At 38.7% G+C, this 11,243-nt stretch overlaps 1 protein-coding gene and 1 long non-coding RNA gene across 5 annotated transcripts; one reads left to right on the top strand and one right to left on the bottom strand.

Moving 5' to 3' along the window:
* Positions 1–419: 419 nt before the first annotated feature.
* LOC147762334 (uncharacterized) lies at positions 420–3,766 on the bottom strand. The gene is made up of 2 exons (XR_015333718.1): positions 3,546–3,766; positions 420–1,867 (listed from the first exon to the last, which is right to left on the bottom strand). It is a non-coding gene; the product is annotated as an uncharacterized LOC147762334 (long non-coding RNA).
* Positions 2,840–10,589, top strand: LOC106150877 (uncharacterized). Of its 4 annotated transcripts, XR_015333717.1 has the most exons (5): positions 2,840–3,023; positions 7,386–7,605; positions 7,995–8,102; positions 9,203–9,817; positions 9,934–10,589. XR_015333717.1 is itself a non-coding variant. In XM_087010241.1 (4 exons), exons 1-4 carry the CDS (start codon positions 3,013–3,015, stop codon positions 9,506–9,508), a joined length of 645 nt encoding a protein of 214 aa, XP_086866367.1. In that variant the 5' UTR covers positions 2,840–3,012; the 3' UTR covers positions 9,509–9,883. The 4 variants fall into 4 exon arrangements, 3 of the variants coding, with proteins under 3 accessions (XP_086866367.1, XP_013379347.2, XP_013381815.2); XM_087010241.1 differs by lacking the exon at positions 9,934–10,589 and having other exon boundaries at positions 9,203–9,883; XM_013523893.2 differs by lacking the exons at positions 2,840–3,023; positions 9,934–10,589 and adding an exon at positions 3,796–3,957 and having other exon boundaries at positions 9,203–9,883.
* Positions 10,590–11,243: the final 654 nt, after the last annotated feature.

Raw genomic sequence — 11,243 nt, forward strand, 5'->3', positions numbered from 1 at the left:
AGTTTTTGGTGGTGATCTGGATCAATTATCAATCAATAATCAGAAATCAGAAATCAAAATACTAAGTTATGGGCCGATTTTGAAGAAATTTTCAGGAACTGTCAGAAGTGGGCCAAGGAACAGATTATTAGTTTTTGGTGGTGATCTGGATCAATAATCAATCAATAATCAAAAATAAAAAAAACAAAATCATTATAGAATGAAAATTTAGGGGTGAAACGGCATTGGATGGAGACTTTGCTGCCTTGGCGGAGGTCTGCGCTCTAGTTAGGCTTTCATTAGGCTTACACGCGTATGTCGGCTAGTACCAAACGCCCTTTATAAAACTGGGCCCAGGAAAAGGGAAAGCAAGTGCCCAGTGGGCTAGACATGCAAGTGTGCACTCTGGGGCTATCATTTAATGAATGAAACTATGCACATGTAGGTCATGACCTTTAATGATTACGTTTATGCATGTCCCTTAAAGGCATATGCATAGTACTTTTCACCCAAAAAATGTGCTGCGTTTGCACAGGCTAATCACATCTTACAATCATAGTTCCTTTGTATTGATAAGTGATTGACGTCAGGTTGCCATCAAAGCGGATAGAAGTCACAAAATATACATCCAGGACAATGCATCTGTGTCTAAATTTGCTTAGAAGGTAAAAGGGACAGCAGTTGCTAAGGTAGGTAAGGGGAATGGAGACAACGACATGTTCTTCGTTTTAAAAACATCTGTAGATAGTTCTTTTGTATTTCCAACAAACGAAAGCCTCTCCAATGAAGTCACTGTGAAAGATGGTTCAATTAAAGTCTCTGTCTTTGATGTAGTCATCTTATTTGACTTCTCATGTATCGTAGAATAATCAGTCGTCGTCACAGTTTGTGTGAATGGCGTCATGGTGTTAGAAGAGAACGACACGGTGTTGCTAGATAACGTCACAGTATCTGTTGATAACGTCATAGTATCTGTAAATAACGTCACAGGATCGGTCCACATCCATGACGCATACGATATCATAATTGGTAAGCTTGTCTCTGACGGGGGATCATCAACCCACTTTGCTGACTCTCCGAACCCTTGGAAATGAGTTGGGTGTGCATATATGATATTAGGCGCCGTCAGTTCTTTAAGAGAGTTAGCTTCAGCGATGTCATTTGACGTCTCCAGCGCTGTTCTCACAGCTGAGGCGGTAATTTCGTGTGTTGTTGCCCAGAGGAGCTCCAGAACAGTCATTTTCGTCTCGTCAAAGGGTGCCGTAGAGTTAGAGCCAATTCTCATTGAAGGTGTCCACATCCAAGACCAATAAGACACCATTATTGCTAGACTAGTGTCGGAGGGTGTGGCGTGCAACCAATCGGGTTCAGACGGTAGAGGCAGTACGGTTGATGATGCCTCAATAATGTTTGCCCCCGATGTTGCACCTGTTATACAAATAGGGTGCAATGTTGCTGTTATCACTAGCAGTACTGTATAATAATTCCAACACGTCATAATAACCAACGGCAATGCCATTTTAGCACAAAGTATAAGTTGCATGTCCATCCGTTGTATGTCTGTAAGGCTATCCGACATAACATACAGGTCTTACTGTGTCATGCGAGATCTATTTCGTGACAGTACAGCCATGCATTATCCTAAGCTTGATGTTGCGGCGGACACGCAGTACGAAGCTGGCCGTTCTTGAATCAGTTGTATAGACCCGATGAAATATTACCCCAGGCATACTCAACATATTCAGTGGGCTCTCGATTGCATACCATTGTGGAGTGCGGCGATTCAGGTATCAAGGTAGGTATAGGTGCATGCAATGTACTTGAAGGTAGGCTGGTGATTTACCGTCCGTCCGTTCAGAAGACCGAATAGGGGTAAATATAGTACACCCTGAAAATAGAGCAAAAGGCAAATTTCACTCGATGTAAATCTGGTACAAGGAACAGCTTCTTAAACAGTCTTACGACTACCGATTGAACACTTACATCAGATACATATCGCTTGCGCTAAGACAACCTGCTCGTAAAAAAGCCAAAGATTGTGCTTCAAATGCCTGGTGGGAAAAAGACACGGCAAAAACATCAGTATATGTGTACTTATGTGCTTTTTATTTAGAAGTATAGAGAAATTAATGAGGTAAAAACATCGATAGATAATTAACCGACACGTCAAATTTTGTCCAAAGCATCGTCATAACATTTTGAAGTACATTGTACCTCATCGTAGATATCGAGGTTTCATTTCTGATACTTGCCGGCCAGCATCAAACTTCAAATCTTCACATGTGCACCATTGACGTAGTGGCATAAGTCATGAAAGTTTACCCCGCCCAACACACACGGTCCTATCACAGAGGCCTCTATACTGTGTAACAAAACTGTAACCATGTGATCGAACGCAATCACAAACGCGCATTTACCATCTATAGTCACTGTGCCTCCATAATAGGACATGTGATGTAGTTTATAAGACCTCATTCCCATACTTAGATCGATCTAGCAGGATCGACCCATCTCCGAGGGTATCCTTGCTAAATTGCATTCAGATTAAGCGGCTAAGATGCCTGGCACGCCTACTGAAGCTGCTAAAGTATAGTTACATTGCCTCCTAACAGCTTCAGTAGGCGTGCCAGACATCAGAGACGCTTTTATAAAAGCTGAATGCAATTTAGCGAGAAACCCATAGGAGAGTAGATCGATCTAGGCGTGGGAATGGGGTCTATGACCCCCGTGCAGATCTTCACAAGGAAAAGGATAACAGACTCAGTAGAATTTATTTCACATAAACCCGATGTTTTGTTTGAGGAATGCTCGAAGCTGGCCTTGAAATTGCTGCAAACAGTGACTTAGCGGCATTAATATGCTACTTTTTTTTCCTCGGGATAAAGCCCCAACTCTAAAAACGCGTCCATCCATAAATCAGGCAGGCGGGAGTCAGTTTAGGTACGGGTCAACCATGCATCATCATATAGGAGGTGACCACGCAAGTATTGATAGCGGTCTGAATTGCTAGACACAGCAGACTTACCGAGAAGCATGCGAAATACGTAAGTGCTTTATATAATACGTAAGGGACATCTACACGTAGTAAACCACTGTGACCAATGAACTTATTTAAATTGTATCTCATTGCTATGTTACTTCAGTTCAAAAATCTAATGCATATTGACTATGTCACACTATTTTAATGTCCTCATTTCAAAACACAAAATTGTTGATCAAGCTCTCACCCCCCCCCCCCCAAAAAAAAAAAAAAAAAAAACTGGAACTATGCCTTAGTCCTTAAGGTTCAGTTAACTGTAGAGTTTCCATTCCTCTGAATCTAAAAAAACGCAAAATTGACAACACCACGCGTAAGAATGCAAATGCAAAGCGCTAGCTCAAATTCGATCAAGAAGTATTTAAATACTCTCGCCATTTTGGCTAATGAATCTATCACCCGTCCATGATTGTAGAAGGTCAGCTTCTGAAACAGAAAACTACGGATTCTACGGGATACTGCGCGCGGCAAAGAATTCATTATTAAAAAGAAACACTGTTTATATGACGCTGGAATGAAGTCCCCCTACCTAAGTTACAGCGGATTGTTCAACTTCCACACGAACACCATGTACCAAATGGCTGATTCCTCTTGTACGCACTACGTATGGAGACCAGCACTCACAGACTGAGTCGGTCCCATCCGACAATGTCAGTTGCAAAAACAAAAAAAAATTATCTATTGCTGGATATCAATCATCTAAAACTAAGCCAATCAGAGTGCAGAATTGCCCCTCCCTCCCACTTTCCACTCGGCCGACCACTAATTGAAAGTGCTCAATGTGGTATAAGAACAAAGGGTTGCGGGGCAGGAAGAAGACTTCACCATAAAGATAAAGGTGTCAGTAGAAATCTTGTCATTTAGACTAGTACCTGTGTTCTGATCTTCCTATGAATAGAATTGACTTTTTGTGAAGTGGGTTAGTACACGGAGTATCCTTGGTAAATATAACATGGACATTTGTCTCAAGAACATAAGTGGACGTTAACCCCCTCTGATAACATATTAAAAAGAAATTTAAAGTTGAATGTTCTGGTTTATCAGTAAAAAAATTAGGCTTTCAATGTGCGTCCCGATACATTCCAACTGACGTTAAAGAAAATTTAATAATTTGCTTGCCGATTTGATTTTTCTTTATTATTATACGTAGTCAAGTATTTGATTATAGCAAAATACCTATAGCCAAAGCTTTTCTTTCCAAAGATCATTTTGAAGCGCAAATGATTAAAAAGGGCAAATGATTTAAGGGATAACAATTATTTGTATGAAATCTATATTTCACGAGAAATACATTGTAAACAAATCATAAATTCATAGAAATATAATAAATTCCATTTTACCACCAAAACGGCAGTTATCACAGTTATTCTGGAACCCGTTCTTGCCATCAGACCATGTAACCTCCATATATGTCTACCCACTGTATATTATCACTTATGAGAATGTTACAAAAAACTAAACTTTTGAGAAAAGAAACAAGAACTAACTTTAAATGTCGAAACGGATTCATTAACTATTGGTAAACATGGGAGAATTGTTGTTTACCCAAGGGAAATCCATTTTCTGGCCAAAAGGAACAGTCGAAAACCCTTTTAAGCACAAGTCAATGAACTGTTTTGATTGGTGTGAGGGGGGCTTGGCAGGGACTTGGAACGTGGCAGTGCCTGAGTAGTTATGCAACCAATTTATAGCTCCGTCATTATCATTACAGAGTGCAGAAAAGTGCTTTGCGCGTTGTTTGCAGTTTAAGTAATAGATAGACCCCGAGTCAGCGAGAGTTATGTGGCATACACGAGTGCGTTATTTAGACCACGGGTCCTTTAGCGGGATATAACGCATTCATGCGGTATAAATGCTTTGCGCGTTGTTTGCAGTTTAAGATACAATTTAGACCACGGTGGAAATAAAGAACAAAAGACTTAGCCGTGGTGTAACCGCACGTCTGGCATGAATGCGTTATAACCCGCGAATGGACCCGTGGTCTAAATAACGCACTCGTGTATGCCACATAACTCTCGCTGACTCGGGGTCTATCTATTACATAGCAGGTAAAGTGTAAAAAACCTAATTTTCAAATTGTTTGTTTGTTTTCCAAGCAGAAGTGGAGAACAACCTCTCTTGGTTAGCAGAATTACTGTATCTCAATATATCTCAACATATTGGTTGAATAGAGACGGTATTTCTTTAAAACAGGGATGGGGCTTCCATAAAAAATTGATCCTTTGAGTAGCGTCAGGAACGAACACAGTTTGTTAAATATTTGCACAATTGCTTCATATTACAGGTACAGTACATGTACGTTTCAATTCATTTTGATTTCCTTTCATAATGGGGGATACTATAAGGCCGAAATTACATCACACACCATTGTGGATTGTAAAAAGTATTTTGAGATCTTGTTTGTCAGATAGAATCATTTCACACTTTGGTTTGGGCCAAGAACGCAAAACGTCAACAATATACACGTGGTCAAGTCCTGGAGTCGCCTATTGCGTGTGTAACGGTTTAGAATCGTTGTATTATATAGAAAGGAAACAAATATCTATCCGTCGAGACTGTATCAATCAGGGGCGGATTGAGGCCATCTTCTGGGTCTTCCGGAAGACGGTCAGATTTTCAAGTTTACGTGATATATATATATATATATATATATATATATATATATATATATATATATATATATATATATATATATTTTTTTTTTTTTTTTCTGTCGGAAGACGGTCAAAAAATGGAGGATGTATCAACAAAGATCATTTGGAAGACTGTCAGATAGTATCTCTGGATCCGCCCCTGTCAATGTAAGCATTTTAATTGTGGGGTGAAATACCATGCTCGATAGTGCGATGCTTACTCTCTTATGGTATGCGGTCATGCACTTTTCGGACTTTTAGGGGGTCATAACCTGGACAAAACAGGGTAATGGACAAGAACCATGGGTAATGCAGACTCAATATTTCTTTGCGATAACCATTTTACAGACACTGAGCTTAATATATAGAGAAATGCCAGGTGTGGCCAAATAACAACCCCAAATTATTTCAAACAGGCTTTGATTTAAAAAAAGATCAACCCAAGGTTTAAACTTATCTCCTGACATTCAATGTAATAACGCTTAATTTTGCATGTTATCTAGCAGATACCTCCAGCACATTAACGTTTTCGACTCATATCCAAAAATGCAAAGTTCTCTGTTTCCGTGCATTAAAAAGGGACCAAGTTAAAAGTTAAATATGCATTCCGTTGGACCTCAGGTAGATTTTATCGTGTGCATCTAGTATTCAAATATATTATCAGTCTGAAGAGACACATAAGACCGTTTAACATTAAATGTGGTCTATGTCAATGGTTAAAGTGCGTGATGGTAAACATTGTAATTTATCTTGTTAATTTATTTATGTTGAGCGTGTCCAGATGTCGGCACAAAGGGTTACTGACCCTTTGACCAAGACAGATTAGGCCGCATTCAGAACAGTGGACTAGCTAGTACGCGGGTCAAATATGGCGACCCACTAAAAAACTTGCCGTCTAATCCGCTAATAGACACTGAATAGATTCCCCGTGGGGAAGTATTCAAGCGGTTCGGACATATTTGACCCTCGGCCTAGTAAGTCCACTGTTTTGAATGCTATTTAGAAAACGTGTTAGTAAATGAAAAAAAAATCAAAGAAAGTCCTGTAAATTCTGGTCCCAACACTTTGCAAACGCCTAAACGAAGAAACTCCTACCAAATTCAAAATTAGACATATTGTACGTAGTCCTTGATTAAGACTTGAGTCACGAGTAAAAATTAAAAAAATTACTAATACTATCGTGTTAGGCCGCATTCACAACCAAAATTTATTCGCGGATCAAATATCGCCGACCCACTTGAAAGCGTAACTCATGATCCCCGCACGAATATCTATTTAGTGCCTTTTAGGGGATTTTGCGGCAAGCTTTCAGATGGGTAGGATCAACTTGTTCTGAATGGACCATTATACTGAAAGCTTCTTAAAGAAAACTCGAATTGCAGCTTGTGTGAAGTGAAGGGCGGAACTTTGTTTCTTACTTTTCTTCATCAGTAGAAATCGCAGTAAAAAAAACAACTTTTTGCTTGGTCGTTATGGAACCTGCTGTGGCGATGTCCTTGGTTTATAAAATGTAAGAAGACTAAATCTATAACCTAAAGATTTGCTTGGTTGCACCGCAGGTTATAGCCTCCTTAACACAATTTGCATACTACTCCCTAAGCTCCTCGATTTACCATCTAAACATATCTTTTTAAGCCAAGTAAGCACATTGGTTGTCGTAATTGTAATTTGTCTTATTAATTTATTTATAATGAGTTTACAACGAATTTAATAATGTATGTGTTTTATCTCTTTAGTAATTGCAGCTCGACCTTTGACTCTAGATGTAAGATGGAGAGCGGGACTGCAAGTTGCACCAATGGGGATTTCACGGTGGAATCCTTGCTGGATAACAACAGATTGTTGAACTTGCCGCTAGGTGGCAGGGTGGACAAGGTGTACACCATTGGTTGCTTTGATCTGTTGCACGAAGGACACGTGTTCCTGCTGTCCACATGCAAAGCCCTCGGAAAACAGGTGATTGCCTGGTCCACAGGCCTGAAAGCATTGTTAACTTTTGCAGCCCTTCTAGACACATATAGAATGCCAGTATTTGTCATTTCTATTTGTCATTTCTATTTTCACCAGTGATTAATAATTTACTTGTTTTAGTTAGCTAAGAAATTTTGTCAGTATGTTTTAAATTTAATGGTAAAATGTGACGTAAGTAATAGCTATGTAAGAGCTGATATTTGTCTGACACTAACGGGTATTTGAGCAAATCGGTCCGTCAACTTATTCTATTTCTGAAACAATTCGGGACACCTCGGTTAATGACGTATCTACATGTGAATTCAATCGATGGATACGAAATCATCCGAGCTTGGCCGAATTAATTTTTCCAACACTCCCAATATTTATTCCAGGTCATAGCCGGTGTTCATGACAGTCGTAGCTGTTACAAAATGAAGAACAAAGTCCCCATTGAAACAATAGAACAGCGGATGCTGAGAGTCAAGCAGCATGCTGATATGGTAAGCATGGACACACTTTGATAGCTCTAAGGTTCCTTAAGGTAGATCGATACATTAAAACGGTCTAGATTGGTCAAAACAGTTTTTCTCGATTCGTTTTAGTAAAATTGTTAGCTAAATACTATCCCAGTAAAACAGAACACTTTTAGAGCAAAAATGACATTTTTCGTTGTTTTATTCACCACCCAACGAGCTTCTGCTTTTAAGCTCCGCCCTCGTTTATCGTTAGTAAATGCTCAATAAATAAGTAATGATCGGTTTATGTCGTAACTCCAGACCTAAAAAAAATATTGTCACGAAAATTGGTCACGCTGGCAACATGTCTGTGCATCACAATCTGGTGCCAGCGAGGCCTTTTTTTTTTACGAGACGTGAGCCAATAGCTATGATGTCCCATTAAAAAAGACGTTATTTTGCCTACTTATTGATAAAATTATAAGTAAGCCTCTCAAACAGATTCCCTAGCATCGGATTGTAGTACATGTACCTATTTAGTTATTAAATTTGCGTTAAAACGGTGTTGATAGCTGTTCAGGTGCAGGAGATATCTTTGAAATCGAAACCACAATTTTACCGCAAAAACGTTGCTGTATCGTCATCAGCTCGAATTAGCGTAATCACCCCCGTCGTATTTTTGATGTGGCAGCATTATTTGTTATATTTATTTCTGCATGATCTTAGGGGATAAGAAAATAGATCCTAACGTATCGATTTACCTTAAATGCAATATAAAGTTCTATAAGGGTGTCTTGGCGATAAGAGCCACAAAGAATTATGTTGCAATATCCTGATATTGTTAATCATATTTGGGAAAATTTAAACTTTTCAATTTCTACATTAACTGAAAGGATACCTATTAAAATTTCGTCCCAACACTTGGGACTTCAACAGTCACTCAATATGTTAAAATAAGTTGTAATATATTTAGTTCATGCTTTCATGATTTTAAGTAAAAGTAATCTGAACATAAATATTTCTTACTATTTCAACTTTTTTTATTTATAATTATATTTATAGCTGCGTATTTTACGGATCAGGCTAGTTTACAGATGCGGCCATTATTATTATTATTAGCATTATTATCAACATTGTTATTTCAGGTATTTTGCATTACAAGCCTGAACGCAGCTAACTTCTTCACGTGCATCGTGCATCTTGAAAAAGGAGAAACGGCCTTGTTTGTACGAGGGGACGATGCACCGAATTTCCCATACCGCCACATAGTCGAGAACATCATGCCCGTCGTCCTGTTACCTAAAATACCGGGAATTAGCAGCACAATTCTTCGCACAGAGTTATTTTCTAAAATACGAAGAGATGACGAAGGATACGTAAGCGACACAGCTTTGTCATCAACGAAAAAAAGCGTTTCAACGCGGAAGAGGGTGAGGAAAGGGCGCCATTAGTTTGCAAAAAATGCTTGTGACCCAATAAATGGCGTCTGTTACGGCTATGACGTCTGATCGTACTGAATGACATATGTTTTCTTTATCATCAAGACTTATATATCTCTAGTTTATAAAAAAAGATGGGAACTTTCTATCAACGACACGTTTATTATTACATACAACGGAAAACAATGTTTTTTGCTTACGTATACAAAATGATCTTCACATATAACCAAAATGTAGCTAGGTTTTCAGACATACAAGTAAGGAGGCAGCAGTTTATGATCAGTATTTCGGTAGGAGATTCAGAATGCTTATGGCATAGAGGCCTTATATACGTATTCTTGCCGTCCACCGTAAACCAAAAGCCAGTAAGTTAGAAGACAGCAGTTCGTGATCGGGGGGGGGGGGGGGGGGGGGGGGGGCCTTATACGTACGAAGAGGCCTTATACGTACGTAGCCTATTCTTGCCATCTACTTCAAGTGCTGCTCAAGACTCGCAGCCTGTGAGCAGATATACAGAACACAATCTCAGGATAGATTTTTGAGTCAGTATCGGGTTACATTGTAACTGTTTTTCAGGGTTGACCTCTTTTTATATGTAAATGAGATTATATATTTAGCATTCTTTTATTTCGTTTTCATTGGGAGTTTATGATTTTTAAGCTGTGGGTTATGAACTCCGGTAAATCCGAGGTTAACTGCCCTCACCTCGATTATGGCTTGATTTACCTGGGTATTAATTAATTAATTTATTTATTTATTTATTTATTTATTTTACAGCATGAGAGCCTAAAATAATTAGGTCTGAAAGCAGGATAATAATCGTCTGATTACACTTCGTAGCGTTAAATTACAAAGGTTGGGCAAGATACACAAATGAATTGAGCACAAATTCATTATGTGTATGGCAAGAGAATAATCAGCACTTTTTAATTTCTCTCTCTCTCTCTCTCTCTCTCTCTCTCTCTCTCTCTCTCTCTCATCTGTCCTGATACATAACATCATGTTATGATATCACTGTGTCATATTTTTCTTACGTCAAGTTTTGTAATCATTAACACACGTGCTGTTTTCATTAAAAAATAACACCCATGTACTGAACGTCTCATTATTGTTATTCTGTAACCCTTTTTTCTCAAGTCGACCCTTTTCGTGCGTAATTCAGACCTGATATCATCATCTACAATACGTATCATAGAAACAGCGGCGTGAATTTGCTTCTCATATTTCCACAGCTGTCTCTTTATAAAAGATATTTTCTCAATTTTTTTCACGCATGAAACATCGCTAGGTCTATACTTAAAGCCCTTCCTTTTTTAAAACAAAATAATAATCGAGATAATCGTAAATGTCAGCAAGGTTATTTGATGTGTTTAACATACGAGTTCGTGTGCCGTGTTTTGTAATAAGGCAGTTTCGCGTCGAATATGCTGTTGCTGAACTAATCTTTCAGGCACTGGCACTGAAATTAAAGCGAAAGCAAGTTTAAGTTTCAAACCCGTACTTGCAAATATCACTCAAGCGTGTTTGTGTTGCCGTGGTAACAAAAATGAGGACGGTTTTGTTCGTGTTTGTACTGCTTGTTAATGCGATACATTTTGGTAAGTAAAAAGCTTGTTTTAGTATCAACATTTAAATAGTGTTAGAGACCTGTTTTCAATTTATCTATAAGACCGTTTGTGAACTTTTGTTTTACATTTTCCTACATTTCCCCTGAAACAGGCTGGGCTTGCTTATCAAAGATTCATCC

The sequence above is a fragment of the Lingula anatina genome, chromosome 4 (genome assembly GCF_051362555.1).
Source record: "Lingula anatina isolate TDL-2025a chromosome 4, LinAna3.0, whole genome shotgun sequence".
Taxonomy (NCBI): domain Eukaryota; kingdom Metazoa; phylum Brachiopoda; class Lingulata; order Lingulida; family Lingulidae; genus Lingula; species Lingula anatina.